The sequence below is a fragment of the Nyctibius grandis genome, chromosome 5, assembly GCF_013368605.1.
Source record: "Nyctibius grandis isolate bNycGra1 chromosome 5, bNycGra1.pri, whole genome shotgun sequence".
NCBI classification, from domain to species: domain Eukaryota; kingdom Metazoa; phylum Chordata; class Aves; order Nyctibiiformes; family Nyctibiidae; genus Nyctibius; species Nyctibius grandis.
Genome location: NC_090662.1, coordinates 91,335,019 through 91,352,804, shown reverse-complemented (window position 1 = coordinate 91,352,804; position 17,786 = coordinate 91,335,019). Strand labels below are relative to the sequence as shown.

The following is a 17,786-nucleotide window of genomic DNA, read 5'->3' as shown; positions in this document are numbered from 1 at the left end:
TGGTCCTTTGGCTCACTTACTGCCCCAGCTGGGCTGCTTGGGCTGGGAGGGCAACAGTAGTGGTAAAACTCTGGGAATGTTTTCACAAGTTTCTGCCTCACCCTCTGCACTGGTATCACATGTTTATGAGGAAAAAAAAAATCTCAATTTTTAGTTAATAAAAACCAAGGTTTCAAGCTGTCTTGCCTCCATGGAAAAATTGAAATCATGACCCCTAAAGGCTTAAAAAAACAAAGGACAAATAAAAATGTCCAGTGTTTGCTTTTCATATCTCACAAATTTAAGTCATCATAAATCTTTTGACACCTCAATGCCAGTTTGTAATGCTTAGCAGGGTAGACAGAGGGAAGCACAGAGAAGTCTCACCAGCTCCAAGCATAGGAAAGGCAGAGGACCCATGGTCCTCCTGGGAGATGGCTGGGTGGGGAGCCAAAGAAGGGAATCTGCAAGCCCAGTGGGAGAGCAATCAGATCATGAGAGCACTCATAGCCCTTTAAAAATGGCAGATGACAGAGGATACTTTACTTGTTCATATACAGTAGGAAGCAAAAAACATCTCCCACATATGGTGGTAAAGATTCAAGGCTCTGTAGCTGCAGGCTATAACAAATCACACTGTCTGTGGCTCATTTTGGTGGTATTTGTAGCACATTCAGCAAGTTACCAACAGTTTAGAGATTCAGTGGAAATCCCTGAAACACTGTTGCTTCTCTAAATGTATGCACAGCCTTCAGCCACTGCCAAAGAGCACAGCTCCAGTGCTGTGTCCCAAGCAATCATGCTGCTGGCAAGGTGATGCATGTTTTTGGAAGGAACTTTTAATCACCTGATAGCAAAACAAAGTTAGTGTTATACAAACAGTACAAAGTTTACTGCAGGGTTGAGCTTTAATCTCTGGTGGTTGCTCTGGTGGTTGCTCTGGTGGTGGACTTCAGAAAAAAGAGTGAAAAGATCTCCTCTACCTCCTACTTGCAGGTGAACTTGGAGAGGATCTTACCTCCTGCAGCTCTCCCCAAAACTCAAAGTAAGTCTGAAATGGGGTCTGAAAGTGGTTTAATCTCTGGTGGTTGCTCTGGTGGTGGACTTCAGAAAAAAGAGTGAAAAGATCTCCTCTACCTCCTACTTGCAGGTGAACTTGGAGAGGATCTTACCTCCTGCAGCTCTCCCCAAAACTCAAAGTAAGTCTGAAATGGGGTCTGAATTGGGAGACAATGAGGACTGGGCCTGGGTTGCTTAAAATTCCCATTTATTCTGCCATGAGAGGACTTGGTTTGCCTTTTTGTACTTGCTGGCTTTGACCTTTCTAACAGTTGGAAAAGCAGAAGTCATGATACATGGTTTACAGTATACCATGATGTATAATATATGAGGACTTGCGCTATCAGCAGTGCTTGATGTCTTGAAGGCATACAGAGAGAGAGCTTGGGATACTTTTGCCACTTGCTAACTAATGCCTGTCAGAGAAGACAAAACAATACTGAGGAAATCAGTCACATTTCTTCATCATCTTCCAACGACTCCCTCATCTTGGGCTCTTTCCTAGCAGAGAATTATGAGTCCTAATTTTCAAGTGTATACACAGGCACCTCACTCAGTGAGACAGATCCGTGTCTGCAGCTTGACAGGTCGGATCTGTGTACATGACCTATGTGTTTATCTGTGCCAGAAGTGTACAACATAGGACACATGGGCCTGGTTTTGGTGAAGCTTGTGACCCCTGCTAATCTGCGGTGGGAGGCTAATCCTGAAAACTAGGTTATTTACTTCTTCCTGTACATTTTCAGAAAAATTAGACCAAAGCACAGCTGTTTTAAAACTTCATGTTTTCATATACCTTGCAAAATGCCTGTTTTAATTGGAGCTGTGGAAATTATTGCAACAAACAATTTAGCAAATTGATTTTGTCTGTGCTTTGTACATGGTTCCTCGCACATGGGCATGGTTTGCTAAAACACTGATTTGCATAATTTTTAGTCCTGGCTGGTTCAAAAGCATGTAAGTGCAGGCATTTGCTAGGCAGCATTTGTGTTGGTTTGATTAGACATCTGGGTCACACAACATCACTTCTGTTCCCTGAAAGATTGAGGGTAGTTCTTAGAATCATGTCTCATGTTGTGGAATTTGCTTTTTGCCAGTGTTTTCTCATCGTTTGTCCAAATTTTGTATGCTGTTTTTTTAGCACGTATCAGCGCTGCAGTATGTAATGCAAACACGCAGAAGATATTTGTTATAAAACAGAAATTAAGACCTGTAGAAAATACTTTGTTTTTCTGCAGCGCTGGCCTTGACAGTGACTTGCACTCAGAGTCTGGACATAGTTTTACAATGTGTTCATGCTGGAGCAGGTTAGATGTAGACTCCGTATTTATTTGCTTCCAGATTTTATGAGCTTGAAGTTAGTCACTGCAATCCATAACTAATTGTTCAGTTAGGGAGCCATCCCAAGGGGTAATCCAGCAAATGGTGTTCTGGGACAAACTTTGATGAGAATTAGTGGAACAAATAACCTAGCTAGTTTTAAGATGGAATTTATGACAGGATTACACAATTGCTGTGTCTTAAAATAGCAGAGGACCTAAAATGTCCTCTTCAGGCTTCTGTTGAAGATGCAGGCACAGAGATGCAAGCTGCTTCTTACTCTTATGGCTGCATCTGTAAGTTTTCCTCATACTAGGGGAGAGGATGAATGGCAAGATAGACTGAGACAAACTCTCAGCAACTCTTCTGCACGACAGATGGGTCCAAGGTTTGCGTTAAGTGACATTAGAGTCCCTGGAAGAGAGAATGACAGTTCAGGGATCTAATTTCCACTCCATGTTATTCTTTTCTTCAAGGTTCCCTGAGCCTCTCTCGGCAATGGCTATGGTGTGTCTTTCAGACTTTGAAGCTTATGCTAAAAAGTATTTACCCAAGATTGCTTGGGATTTTTTTGCAGCTGGAGCAGATGACTGTAGCACTCGAGATGAAAACATCCTGGCATATAAAAGGTAATGAGAAGAGGAAATGAGGGGTGTTATACTAGAAGCTTTTAAACTATGTTTTTGTGCAAGCATTTGGACTTCACAAGCAAAGATTCCTTACACTCTACCTTTTCAAGGTGGTCCCCAAGCAAAATGCACTTACTTGAATGACACACGCTGTATGCTCTGATGCTAGCCTGAATATGACACAGATTGTATGAGGCATAAGGGACGCTGAGGGTCCAGGCAAATGGTAGGGTAGGGTAGGGTATGGTATGGCACGGCATGGCATGACAGGAAAGCAGATGAGCGGCTGTAATAGAATGAGATCCAATGGGGAGCATGTGGTGAACAGCAGGAAGCCTACGTGTAAGTAGTATGGGGGCTGGGGAACATGCTGCAGACATTGTGCAGGCACAATGTACGGTGAGGACAGACATACAAATGGTGGAGTGGAAGGCAGCGACATGGGACTGGGCTGCAAGTAGAAAGAATCTGTGGGATGGACAGTGGGAGAACAAGAGCCAGTGAGCTGAGGTGGGAAATGCAGAAATGATGTACTGTGGCCAGTAAGCAGGAGTATGGGATTAATGAAAAGTGGAAGTGGCTGAACTGCTGGCTGAACTGACCTCTAAAAGTGAACAGAAAGCACAAAGAGCCTTTGTTATATGCTGTTTTCTTTATTGGCTCAGATTCATGCATTGCAATAGGTAAATGAAGAACTGGTTTCCATGAAACTTCAGAAAAGCCACTGAACAGCTACCATCCTGAAGGGGTTTTTTTTGCCTTACAGAATTAATTTCCGGCCACGTATGCTGCGGGATGTATCCATGATGGACATTAGGACTAAGCTCCTAGGGACTGAAATCAGCTTTCCTGTAGGAATCGCCCCTACCGGCTTCCACCAGTTAGCATGGCCTGATGGAGAGAAAAGCACAGCCAGAGGTAGTCTTCTGCCTTGTTGCCATGTAGCAAAAAGGGGTTTGTGGAAAAGCCTCAAGAAGCTGTTAGGATGACTTGAAGTGTGGCTGAGCAAATTCTTCAGGCTTGAGGGGCAAACTCCCTTCCCACTTTCTGACACTTCTTTTTGTGGATGACCCACTTGGGTCTGGTGACACAGAGTGCATGGGAAGCCATGTAGACATTGCTCTACTTCTCCAGCTACCACTATTACAAGATCAGCCCTGTGGAGGCTGCTGCAAACTTAAGACAGAGACTATGGACACATTTCTGATGTACACCAAGAACCACACAGGTCCTCAGTGCTGTGGGCTCTAGATAGGACATAAAAGTGGTGGATGGGACTCAGCCTGTAAATTCCTTGTTACTAATAAGAACAGGGTCTCCCTTGGAGAAAAGTATAACATCTCTTCCCAAATCCCGTGGTGGGTTTGGAGAGCTGACCCCTGGAAATATCTTTCTTCTCTGTGTGTCTCTGTGTACACTGAGTACATTTGACAGTGCATTCCTGCGAGGACACAGTAATAAAGTTCCTGCTTTAAAAAAAAATAGTTGCAAAATGAAAGCACCACTTGGTAAATTGTCTTTCCCTTTCCTGCTTTCTTAACCGTGATCCTACAACAGTGCATGGTAAATATAGCCATTTTTAACCCCAGGGGCGTATTTGCCAATTGGCAGAGCAATTGGCTCTACCTGTGTTTGGTAGGATATAAGTAAAACAGGAGTTCAGGTGTTCTCTGCAAACTGTATATATAAAGCTTTCGAATGACCTTGATTCTGATTATTTTCCAATACCTCCCAAAGCGGCCAAAGCGATGAACATCTGTTACATTGCCAGCACGTACTCCACCTGCACGCTGGAGGAGATCTCCGCAGCCGCCCCTGGAGGCCTCCGCTGGTTCCAGCTCTACATCCACCGCAACAGGGCGGTTTCCCAGCATCTGGTCCAACAGGCGGAGGCCTTGGGTTTTCAGGGCCTCGTCCTCACCGCGGATCTGCCCTACACGGGCAAAAGACGCGACGATGTCCGCAATGGTTTCCGCCTTCCTCCCCACATGAAACTGAAGAACTTGGAAGGAGCCTTTGAGGTTTGTAAAATGAGCCTGTCCTTTCATTCACTGCGCTGGTGTGTACCACATGAGACAAAACCACGGGGTAACTGCTGCTTTGGCATCTGCTGTACCCAGGGCGTATCTTCTCCCCTTTTGGTTCTGCAGCATCCTGGCTTGACCTCCTGCCAGTGTGGGTTCTGGCTTCAAAATCCCAGTCCAGCTTCCTTAGAGACACTGATCTCCATCCCCATTGTAATTATTCTGCTCCAGAGACACGTGCTTTCCAGAGCTGATGAATATGTCTTTTAGAAAGTTTAATTAATCTGTTCTAGGGCAGGGAAAGTCTTCAAGGGGCCTCTGTATTGTTGCAGCTCAGGTGAGGTTTCCTTCTGTCCTATGGCTGTAGGGAGATGACCATTCTGAGTACGGACTGCCACCCAACAGTTTGGATCCTTCGGTTACCTGGAACGATATCTACTGGCTACGGAGCCTGACCCACCTGCCCATCATCATCAAAGGCATCTTGACGAAGGAAGATGCAGAGCTGGCAGTGAGACATGGAGTTCAGGGAATTATTGTGTCCAATCATGGTGGAAGGCAACTGGATGGAGGACCTGCCACTGTAAGTGAGAAAATGGATGTCTCATGAGTGTTTTTTGTATGCACATTTGTGTTAACCTGGGCATCTCTATGCTCGTCTTTATGTATATACTTCTGGTGGATTTGTGTGTTCATTGCGTGGGTGTGGATGTGTGCAGAGGTACTTTAGCTTTAAACTGGTAAGATGCATGCCTTGGCATGGGCTACCCACTGAAGTATTTTTTCAGCTTCTTGGGAGGGTTCTGCAAGCAGCACTGAACCGCCATAACTGCAGATAAACTACTGACCAGAGATACTAAAAGTTTTCTGCCTCTGTCTTCATTAGCTCGTGCAGTGCACGCGTACTCTTTGTGCACTGCAGCAAAAATAAAACAAAGCTCTGGAACCAAAAATGTACAAATGACAGCACAACGTATTCTCATTGTTCACATCTGCCAAAATATGCGCAAACAAAGCAGCTAGATTTAGTGAGAGGTCTGCTTGCGTATTTACAGACTTGAGTCTAAAAGGGAATTTATTGACTTCCACGAGACAGAAAAAGGATAACTTATCCGGAGAAAATTTCCCCTGCTTTTTAATCTCTACAAAGAAATCATGGGCTGTTCGGATGTATGTGTATTTCACTGGTTTAATTTGGCTTCTGTCAGTTTTTCCAATTGTTCTTATTTTACAGTCCTGTATTGCATAGTATCTTACAGACTTTCTTTTCTCTGTTTTCCTTTGTAAAATAAAAATAGGTACCAGGTAATTCTCTTCTATTCTATCTCAAGGCTGACAATAATGAAAAAAAAATTAATCTAAAAGCTAAGGACACAATAATAGAAATGGCATTCACATTAAATTGCTCTTCTACCTAAAAACTTTATTTACATACACAGACAAAACAGCAGATAACTGGTTCAGCTTTGCTATTCCTCTGGTACCAAGCTTGGCAGCAGAAGCTATTGTCCCTGCTCTTGGTGAGCTACTCCTGGAAAATTTCAGCCTGAAAGTTTTCAGTCTAGAATTCTGAAAAAAATTATGACCAATTGGAAAAAAACTACTTAGTAACCTTAGTTATAGCTGCTCTACTTAAAAAAGATGAAAAGAAGGCAAAAGAGTATAAGAGACTGCAGAGAAGAGACCTTTGGGTTTGCTGTGAAGGAGAGTTAATTAGGTCTAGTGCAATGTCCTGCCACTGGTTACACCGCCTTTGGGACCAGAGCCAGCATCTCTGCATGGTACAGCTCTGCGCTGCCAGCCTGGCACTGCGCTGTGCTCTACAGAAAAGACCTTTGGGAATCAGCAGACAGCGTGGAGGAAATGATACGTTGACTGTACTACATAGCAAATGAAATCCTTCACAGATGCTTTAGGGGGTTTGAGGAGGCTTTCGACAGGTGGTCACCAGGATTAGGTTGAAATGTAAGTTTAGGCAATTTGGACAGTAGCAGGGAGAAGTTTGACATCAGCCTTTTTTACAAAGATTTGTATCATTCATCATTGTCTCAAATGAAAGTATGATATTAATGACAATTCATTCAATTGAAATTTATTTTTAAAATCTTTCAGAAAGCAAGTGAAAATGTTACTTTTTCACTTATCAGAAAGCTCTAGCAAAGAATATCAATATAAGAAAAGCACCGGAAAATGGAATTAACTATCTTGCAAACAGAACAGGGAGCTGCACTTTATTCTGCAGCTTTTGGTGCCGAGCTGTTTGTGATGCACTGTCACATTTCGTTTTGAGAAGGTACACTATTAAAGCATTGTATCCCTGCCTGTCTCTTTGGAATATCTCCTCTTTCCCTTGGAATCCAAAGCTGACCTCAAGGTGAGAGTGGCTGCTTCTTTGCAGATTGATGCTCTGGTTGAGGTTGTGGAGGCAGTACAAGGCAGAGTCGAAGTTTACGTAGATGGTGGAATACGAAAAGGAAGTGACGTGTTAAAAGCACTGGCACTGGGAGCAAAATGTGTCTTTATTGGAAGACCAGCTTTATGGGGTCTGGCTTACAAGGTGAGTAAGGAGCTTTGAGTTTCTATGTCTACTTCTCATACTCTCCAACACTTTGTTGTTGTTATTTAAAAGTCATAGAGGCAGTTTTCACCAGTGAAGAATCTTACCCTTTTTTTTTTCCTGAATTTTAAGTGGAAACACCCCAAATTGAATCAAAACCAGACATTTTCTGTGATTTAAAAATACCACTGAATTTTACAATTTCAGATATGTTTTTGAAGCTGATAACATTGTTTTGTAGGACCTGGTTTCTTGGTGTTGCAGTTTGGTGCTAAAATACTGTAGGACTCAGGACCATCAGTGCTTTTGAAAATTGGAGGTGGGCTTATTTGGCAGATTATTTTTTACTATTATTATTATTACTCTTTAGATGAGTCTGACAATTTTATTTGCTGTCAGCTTACTTGGAAAAAAATATATGGTTTTGATACAGCAGTTTCATAGCAGTGTTATGAATTCTTCAGAAATACAAATAGAACTCCATCCCACTGATGTCTGAAACATTTTGGTCAAGAGTGAGCACAACTGTGTCCTGTAGGTGCCTGAGCCTGCCACTGCTATCTCAGTTCCAGCTTTGCTGCTTCTTAACTACTAGCATATTTCTATGATCCAGAGTCATGAATTAGGCCTCTGATGCAGAAGTTTAAAATAATATGATTAAAATTAAAATGTAATTATACCAGTTGTTTGCTTTGCTAAATTTTGGTTTTTAGCCTCTGCTTTAGAGCTTTCAAGCTTTTCTTGAAGAAGAAAAATATTTATTTCTTCTTCTTGAAGAAGAAAAATATTTATTTTTATGGTCTAGAAACATTTCCTATCTTTTAAATGAGACTCCTGGCCAGTGGTGAGATTGCAGTGGATTCCAGTAGCTAGGCTTTAAGCAAGAAATCACCTGAATTGTGTGAGAAACCTGGAAGAGCTGGCAGCACTGTTTCTGTTGCCAGAGAAAAAGGGCCTAACGTGAAAGGGTGTTTCTGTGAGTTGCCTGCATTGTTTCCACAGTGCAAACAGAAAGGAGATGGGATTTTTTGCATTCAACTGTGCTTTGGTATTATATTCCATAGAGTATCCCTAAAGATGTATCTCAGCGGCATCGGCCTAGCATACAAGAGAGGAATGGCATGAACAAGCACTGACATTGTCTGCACCCAAAGCATTCTTTATTGTAAGAAATAAAAACAAAAATTAAGAGGAAAAAAGAAAAATGCTCTAATATTTTACAGTAAGATCAAAATCATATGTACATTTTATTGGAATTTGAGCTTCTTGGTGTCACTTGCTCGGAAGAAAATGCATGGTGTACTATTTTTAAAGATTCAGTCCAGTATCTGAGTAAACTAAAGGTTTTAAATCTGTACCATATGTAAAACTCTCATTACTTCATAAAATACTATCAGCTTTGTAAGGCTTGACATTTTAAACCAGGCCCACTGGTGGAGGTTAACTAAAGCTAAGAAAAAAAAACAGCTAGAAAATGTCAGAAGTGAAAAACAGCTTTGTTTTCCTTCCCTGCTCAGATTATCACAAAAGGAAAAGCATCTAAATTAACCTGTGATGGACTGAGCGCATCCATCATATCATCTTAATCATTCATCTGTATGAGAGACTGGAATTGGCACGGACTTAAGGGACTGTCCCAGCTCTCACAGTGCAAGCATCCAGCAGCATTGCTCTGTGCCAGTGCTCCCTTTACCCTGACTGCTTTCTTTGTTGGAACAGGGTGAAGAAGGACTTCAAGAAGTTTTGAGGATTTTGCAGGATGAGTTTCGTTTGTCGATGGCCTTAGCTGGTAAGCGTTTTGCAGGTGGTTTGTAATCTGTGATACAGAGGTTTTGCAAGCCATCTAAAATCAGAAGCCTGGCGGATGGGTCACAAAAAGGGAATCCGTGTGAGCTGTGCTGGTTCTGTTTGCTGTATTTAAGGTGATTGATTGCTTTCTGTGAAACCACTTGGCATTTCAGGTCCATAGCAATGAAGCTTGCAAGGAGGAATTAGGTTAAAGCAGCTTTCTGACCCAGTTAAAGAGATGCAAAACTACTAAGTAGAGCTGAACAAAACTTGGAATTTCTGTTCTTCTGGGGATTGCATATGCTTTTCAGTATTTAATTTAATGTTTACCAGGGTAAAATGCAACCAATTTTTTTGCTGCATGAAAAGTTCAGAAAAAATGGATGCAGAATTTTTCTCTGTGTATTAGAGAATAGTCTTTTGGTGCAGGTTCAAATCTCTGCATCCCACATGCTTTAAAAGCCTCTGTGTCTCCTCCAAGCTTTTACTGTTGTTCCTCATTCTGCATTTCTCACTTCTGCTCCTACCTGTAGCTGCCATGTTTGACTCCCTCACTGAACAGCAAATTTGCACAGCCCAGTGCAAACTCCAGTTTCACACATGAACAAGTACGACATGTAGGTCCAGTGCAGAAGTATTCAAACATGAGCAAAGGGTCTTATCCCACTTCAAATCAAGTTTTAAAGATTTTCATGCTCTAGTGACCATGAGCTCAAGTGGGTAGCAACACTGACTGGGAGACTGGAACTGAAATCCCATTGGGCCTTTCTTAATAGCCTAGTTTTTTTGGGTTACTTTTTCAACTAGTAAAGATTCCTATGATGTTTTCTTCCAGGAGGCTCTCATACTTCTTTACATGCAAAAGGGCACTGAACTCAGCAAGAGTAGCAGGTTGGGACCTTTCTGTCAGGGCTGTGAAATTCCACCCAGATTTGACCACATGAAATGGCAATGCAAATCTCGACCTCTGGTCACTTGACACACAGTAATCCCTGTGTCTGTTCTGTCTAGCTTTCATGACTGGCTGGATCAGAAGGCTCCCTGCTCAGCTTGTTATAAGGATCCTATTTTTTCAAGTGTCTAACTAATCCTGTGTGGGAAGCCTGGTGCCTAACCTCAAGGCTGAAGATGCCAGTGAGGAGTAGGGCTCTCGTGAATGAGCTTTTGAAGTACCAACCTATCCCCACATGGGTCAGACAAGACTAGACCATGACTCAGAGAGAGGGTCTTCCAAGTTTCATCCACAGACCTTCCTCTCTCACCAACATGTTTCATTTCTCTATTTATTTCAGGCTGTGCCAGCGTCTCAGAGATTGGCCGACACCTAGTTCAGTTCTCAAAGCTGTGAACAGCCTCCTGCAACACTCATGGGAGAAAGGCAGCTCATGCTGAGGTCCCAAATCAGACTGAAGAGAGGAAAAGGAGGTGCAAACATTGAATGTGCAATAAGTATCTGATAAGGCCTTCAGGAAAATCCTGAGTAGATTAGGAAAGGCTCCGTGTTAGCAAAGGCCGTTCTCTGCTTTTATTGAGACCAAAGAGTTCTTTAACACTTTGAGTAATTGTTACTTGCTTAAATACATTTACTTTAAACTGGCTGTTCCCTGGCATTACCTATGTTGGGCCTTACTCCCAAGCTCTGTTGCATTGGGCAACCAGACATGGACAACTATGTCCCTTGCTTCTTCCACTTGGTTGTCCTACCAAGTCTGACTGCAGATCAAGCTACACTCCTTTCCTGCCCCAAGCAGTGAGTGTTGTGACTGATATCTTCCACCGCCTGGGCTTTCCTGGATGTGTTCATAGCAGATACAGAAATAAGATGTACCAGCTAACAGGCACCCCAGCTACACTTTATGGTGGTGGTGGGGGGGGTCTTGCCTGCTGCTTCTAAATGCAGAGAAATGAAACCAAAGCAACACCCTGTGCTCCCCAAAGAGAGCTCCTCTTCCTTCACTACGCAGTTAATTTGCACTGCAAACTCATCCACACAGCAGTCAGGACCTATGCAGTTTCAGAGCACAGCACAAGTTTGTGGCAGTGCATAAATAACTCACCCAGTGCCCTGGTCTCTCCCCATGGATGAACGTGGCCAGGGCAGGCTGACAAAGCAGGCAGGAGCTGCTGGGACCACTCGAGCAGCACGTGGCCTTTGCTCTCAGAAGATGGTGCAGAGGCAGCGGTGTGCCTGCTGCCAGCGTAGAGCAGCATAAACCCTTGCTCTCCATGGTAACAGAAATGCGTGCTCACCTCTTCCTTGTCCAAGTTTCTTCCTGAGATGTTGGTCTTGCCTCCCCATAAGGAAGCACACCCTTGGCTGTGCCACCCACCTGCCATCACCTGGTGGGGATGGGTCCTTAATAACAACTAGGAGCTTGCTCTTTTCCTTTTTCTTTCTTTCTTTCTTTCTTTCTTTCTTCCTTTCTTTCTTTCTTTCTTTTCTTTTCTTTTCTTTTCTTTTCTTTTCTTTTCTTTTCTTTTCTTTTCTTTTCTTTTCTTTTCTTTTCTTTTCTTTTCTTTTCTTTTCTTTTCTTTTCTTTTCTTTCTTTTTTCTTTCTTTTTTCTTTCTTTCTCCTTCCTTTCTTTCTTTCTTTCTTCTTTTCTTTCTTTTCTTTCTTTACTTTCTTTTCTTTCTTTTCTTTCTTTTCTTTCTTTTCTTTTTCTTTCTTTCTTTTCTTCTAGTCCTCTTTCACCTGGATGGTTCCTTTTCTGTAGCACTCCTTAGAGCACAATCTTCAGCTACGCCATCTAGTCTTCCTCTTTCTTCCTCATTCCACCTCCTTTCATCACCTCTCTGTCCCTCACCAGCCCCCCTTCCCCATTATTTTTCTTCAGAAGAATTTCAGTCCTCATCTAGGCTATTATTTCTGTATATTGCTGAGTAACATGAACCTCCCAGTGTCACGGACCTTTGGTGGGAATGCCAGAGCTGCCTTCTCACTGCCTGGATAGGAGACCAAGGAATCCTGCTGTTGCCTAGAGCTGAGGGAGCTACTGGGGAGTGGAGGTGAGGCAGAGTGGGGGCAGATAGGGTCCTGCAGCTAGAAGTCTGTTGATGTTGTACCATTTGGAGCTGATGTCCCTTGGGGTTTGTCTGTGTCAATAGGCTGCAGCATGAGTATTTACTCTGAACTATTCTCCCTAGGAGGAGTTTAATAATACTTGTTTTTTAATCTTTATATAATGCTGTCCAAGTAAAGGTGTAAACAGAATTCATCTATTTAAAATGGCTAAAACCCCTGTGTGCACATTTGGTCTTTGTTATAAATGTGGTGTGTAAATCAGTGAGGAATTGGGCCAGTGTTACAGGAAATAAGCTGAATCTCCATAAAGAGTTTAACTGATTTAACTACTTGAGTTTAATCAGGTCTTTTAAATGAGGCTAGGTAAACCAGGACTATACACACATGAAAGCTGCTAATGATGTGCCTCATCTTTAAAAATGCAATGTGATCTTAAAAATATCTGGTAAGACACCTGACCTGGTTTTCTTATTACTATTTTTTAAGGCCAGACTCAGTGGTGCAGCCACTGCTTTTATGGCACTTCAGGGCAGCACAAAATGGCTGAGGGATGCTGGGCAGAAATGGGATGCCAAAAAGGTCACTTTGTGCCAAAGAAGTGCCAACTTGCTGGGCACCTCCTCTGCTTAGTGCACCTCCCCGTCTTCCCATGCACTCAAGGCTCCCTTTCTTGTACACTTGCAGCTATTTTCTTCTTTCTCCTCTCTGCTAATCCCCTAGGTCTGCAAGAATGGGAAGGGCTGAGTCATGCAAAGTAGGGCTGAGTTGGAGAGAAGACATCCAAATCCAGAAGTGCTGTCCAAGGCTCTACCACTCAGCTGGTGCCTCACCCTGCAGGATCCGAAAATACTGACGTGCTCTCCCCCTGCCCTGTTCTTTGACATAAATATAAGTACTATATAAGTGTGTGTATATATATATAAAAGGTGGTTCAACTGTGCCTTCTCTGAGCAGCTCACACCCTCCTGCACGAGTTAATCAGGCTGGAGAAGCCAGGTATTCTGCGTGGGTGGAGTACCTTGAATACCTGACAGAAGGCAAAATCAGACAGTGGTCTCCTGCAAACTGCACTGCCCTGGGCACCAGGCACAGGCATCCCCAAGTGGGGCCTCTCTCTCCTCTCCTTGGAGCTGTGCCACTGTTCAGTAAAAGCACCAAGAAGAAGGGGCTGGAGGCAGGGAAGAGTGATGCTTTGTAGGCTAGTGATTGAGGTTGTCCTGTGCATGAGGGTGAAGGTGGGGGCATGAGGTCATCACTTCACCTAGCAATTACTTGTAGGAAAATGCTATAGGAGTCACTGCCATGCAGGGCCACATGGTTACCTAACCCCAGTTCAGTGGATATGGAGTACTATGTGGCCAAATTTCAACAAGAAAGTGCCAGCTCTCCTCCCAGGAAACCGCCTATGAGCTTCTCTGGTCAAGACTCTCTCCTGGCAGAGAGCTGCTGCTTTTTCTGAGGAGAAGGCATGTGTGCTCCCCCAGTTCCCTCTGAGCATGTTGCCCACAGGCTCCTGCTGTACAAGGAAAAGTGGGGGCAGCAGCAGCACCTCCTTTGCACATATCTTAGAAGAACAAAATGAGGCTCATTAGGTCCTAAACTTGCTAGAAGAGAGGCTTCTGGCTTATGCAAATGGCAGTGGCTGAAGGCATCTGATAGCAGACCTGAGTCATCTGGCTAAGATCTGGAGAGGAGTAGGATTTCCAGCATGCTGCCTCTGATAACTCTTGGCGATTTCCCACTGAGCATTTGGATATTTTGAAATCTGTTTCTGGATGCTCCAGAAGACCTAGACACCAGGCTTTAGGAGCTTTGGGGGAAGGAACAGGAAAAAAAGTCACAAAAGGTGAGTTGTTGCCAGTGACTAACTTGAGGCAGTGAAGCATTTCCATGGCTCAAGACCTTAATGCTTTTCCTTGGGGCAGCCAGCTGCTTCTGTTGCCACTAGCAGGCAGTGAGAGTGAGCAGGTGTCTGAATGCAGCTGTTGTCTTCTGGAGCTGATGCTGGGAAATGGGAAAGTAGATGGTGATCGGCTGGGACAACTGCACTTAAGCTCTGTTTCCATGAAAATGAGGTGCTCTGTCTTCCTGGTAGATTATCATCAAGGCCTTTGCTTCTTATTCTACACTCCCATTCACTGAAAGAAATCCCTTTTCACTGCAGAAATCCAGGTACTGAAAAATCATCCATTTCTCACCTGCATTTCACTTAGATACCTTTCACTTGCAGTCAGACTCTCTCAATGTGCCATGCATGGCATGGCTGGTCTGCTCATGCCCCTCCTCACAGCAGTCTGTGCTCCTTGGAGCAGAGGTACTGCTCAAGGCTGCTCTGCTGAGGCAGAAAAAACTCTGATTTCAGGCTCCAGAGTCCCAGCTTTCGTTTAAAGCCAACAAAACAAGATGCTGGAAAGAATGTTGTCATTACAATTGTGAAGGAAATCTTTCAAGGAGGAAAGCCATCTTAAGAAACTCAGAGACGTCTGATGGAGCTGAAACAATCATGATGGAAATTGTCTGCATTGATGAGCTGACTTGTGGTGTCTTCATTTACACCATTGTTGAGTAACATGAGATTGAAATCTGTTTTGAAGGAAAGGCAATGCCATATCATGAAAATAGGTACAATGGTTTATTTTGTGATTTGGGAAGAATCAGCTTCTAACTCACCTTCTCTGTTTTTCCTATGGCACTGAAGCTGGGGGATGGAGGATAGGAGGGCAGGTGGAGCTGAAGGGCACGTGAACCTTACTAAAGGGCAACCAGACAAATTGCAGCCTTTGATCAAGCTGTTCTGTAGGCTTGTTGCATAAGACAACATAAACATCTTAAACCGGAAATGTTTGCAGAGGCCACTAATTTGCAACTCCTATGATGTGGTACACCTGGAGCCAGATTTGAAGAGGCATGCAAGTGAGATGAAGGTCAGTAGGGGTCTAGGACTGCAAGCCTTTGGAATGAGTAGCACAACAGAGCTGAAATATCTTGTTCTCCAATCCTGTCTCTTGCTGATGGTCCTTTACAGCCATACAATTTTTAATCTGATTTTTCCAAACTATACAAGGATCTAAAACATCTTCCTAAGCCCCTTCTCCCCTTTCAGATCAGTATGTATTACAAAACTGAGGCAATGCCTCTACACTTTGATTTTTCTGCCTGCTCCCTGGCATTCTTCTTCCTGGGCACTGTTTGGGGGCTGGTGGTGAAATAAAAGGGAAGCCTGGATTTAAAGACCCTCATGGTGCTCAAGAGGTAAACTAAGATTGTATCACTCTTCACCTCTGGCATTTCCAGTCTTTTAAATGTTTTGCACATCAATAGAAATAGACTGAATTGGATTTTCTCCCTGTTTCCATGTATAGTCTGTAGTAGACTTTATACCAACAGAATCACCTGATTCCACAATTATTTTGCTTGATATTGCATAAAAGTAAAATAAAGCACAACTCATTTGTATTTCAAATGAATATGTTAAAATCTAAAGAAATCTCAGGAAGGGTGAACAGAGTTCTGGTCTGGGACTCAGAGGCCCTGGCATTTCCACTTCTTTTCTGCTAAACTTTCTCCAGGTTTTTCCTAGTTGTGCAACCAGTGAACAAAATGTAGAGCAGTGATCAAGTGCCAGACCTTCCAACATACTGCTGTCTCTTGTTTGCACAGCTCTCTTATTTAAGATACCAAGCAAGACTTCAGGTCTGTGTGTGTAATGTCCTCTGCCATCCCCTCTCCTCCAGGGCTAAGGTGATTTGAGAACCGAGCAGGACTATCAACTGTTACTGTAATACTACTGTTACTTCCTTAATGTACAACTACGGGAGTAAGGGGGAGGGAGGATTTTCCCTATGAGGTTTGTGCGAGCATCATGCCACAGTGATCAATACCAAAGCGGTACCACTACAGAACTGGGCATGTGCATCCTGGGGGCAAGTGATAAACCTCCTCTTTGGTTGAGGTTTCAAGGGCAAGCCACTGCCCGCGGCAGAGTACCACTTCTGGGGCAAAGAGCCAGCTCTCAGCAGTGTAGACCCCCTGCCACAGCCTGCTTTGCGACTGGCAGCTCTCCTGGTGCCCACTCCCCTGGCACGTGCAGGACGAGCCATGCCATCAAGAAGTGACCTTCTGCATAAGCCCTACTTTAAATTGCACTTAAGGAGGCAAAAGAGAGAAGTTAGCCCTGTTAGCTCACTTTGTTTAGACCCAAATTTCTTGCAGAGATAACAGTGTCTGCAGTGATCTCCCAGAGGCCTTCACATGGAGGCCTTCCTCTCTGTTCCAGTAATAATAAACCTTGCCAGCAAACTGACAGCCCGGCAGATAAGACTGAGGAATAATACCACATCACACACTTTGATGGACTTCAAGGATGTGCAAGAAGAGACTGAGACAACTGGGTGTGCTCAGTCCTAAGAAGGCTAAAGGTAGGCAGAGGGGGGGATCACATCGCTATCTTTTACTACTCAGTTGGAGGGAACAGAGAAGGTGCAGCCCCACTTCTTGGACGTGTGCAGTAAAAGGGTGAAAGGCAATGGGCACAAGTTGCAATGAGGAAAATTCCAGTTAGAAATTAGTGGAAAAAAAATTCACGATGGGGGTGGTCAGAAGCTGCAACAGAGGGTTTGTGAAATCTCCATCCTTAGAGATGGAGACTGGACAAGGTCCTAAGCAACCTCGTCTAGTGAAACGCTGCTTTGAGAAAAGGTCAGGTCAGAGTCCTCCAGAGGCTCCTTTCAATCTAAATTGTTGGGGTACATCACAGAATCATAAAATAGGAGTCGCACATCAGATCCGTACCCTGCTGTACTGGAGTGTTGCTGTGATCAACTACCATGGAGCTGCAGAGGCAGCACCTATATCTCTGTGAAAGAGTGCAGAAAGCATTTTCTGAGGGAGAGTTCTTATTTGGTGAGTGCGCTTAAAATAAGAGCTCACAGTATTCAACCAGGCTGAGAGTCTATTGAACAAGCCCATCCTACAACTCCTCCGAGATTTTGGAAGTTTTCTACGATCTGGATGAAGCCTGTGCCAACACATACCAAAGTATCATGCCCCCTTTCACTGTCCTGCTGTCACACTCTGTCCTGCTTTCGGTATTTGATTTTTGTGAATACCTCTGACACAAATTCAAGCAAGGTCATCTTTCAAAAAAACTGTGCCCAAAGAGATTGTAAACAAGGAATCAGTCTATTTACAAGGGTGGTTTATCTACAAAATGGAACCAAATTTAAACATTTTCCTTTGGCATATGGTGCAAATTTCTACAGCCTTTAAATATATAGTTCACTTATCAATTTCATTTGAGGAAACACAGTTCTACCTAAAACTAGAGGGAAAATGAGACTAAATGTGTGTTTCTAGTTAATTGCTCAACTCACGTGCTGTCTAATATAGCAAAGGATACTACAAGTAA

General features: G+C 43.5%; 1 protein-coding gene across 1 annotated transcript; it reads left to right on the top strand.

Annotated features, from left to right (window-relative positions):
- The first annotated feature begins 1,006 nt into the window (after positions 1-1,006).
- On the top strand, positions 1,007-10,730 carry HAO2 (hydroxyacid oxidase 2). The gene is made up of 9 exons (XM_068401927.1): positions 1,007-1,024; positions 1,130-1,178; positions 2,835-2,987; positions 3,754-3,905; positions 4,725-5,008; positions 5,379-5,594; positions 7,410-7,568; positions 9,288-9,357; positions 10,649-10,730. The coding sequence occupies exons 3-9, from the start codon at positions 2,857-2,859 to the stop codon at positions 10,702-10,704; spliced, it is 1,068 nt and encodes a 355-aa protein (XP_068258028.1). The 5' UTR covers positions 1,007-1,024; positions 1,130-1,178; positions 2,835-2,856; the 3' UTR covers positions 10,705-10,730.
- Positions 10,731-17,786: the final 7,056 nt, after the last annotated feature.

Excerpts from the sequence above, each read along its gene's own strand:
- HAO2 (XM_068401927.1), top strand. The coding sequence starts at position 2,857 with ATGGCTATGGTGTGTCTTTCAGACTTTGAAGCTTATGCTAAAAAGTAT. Across the intron at positions 3,906-4,724 it reads AGAGAAAAGCACAGCCAGAG|CGGCCAAAGCGATGAACATC; the intron begins GTAGTCTTCTGC and ends TACCTCCCAAAG. Across the intron at positions 9,358-10,648 it reads TTTGTCGATGGCCTTAGCTG|GCTGTGCCAGCGTCTCAGAG; the intron begins GTAAGCGTTTTG and ends TATTTATTTCAG.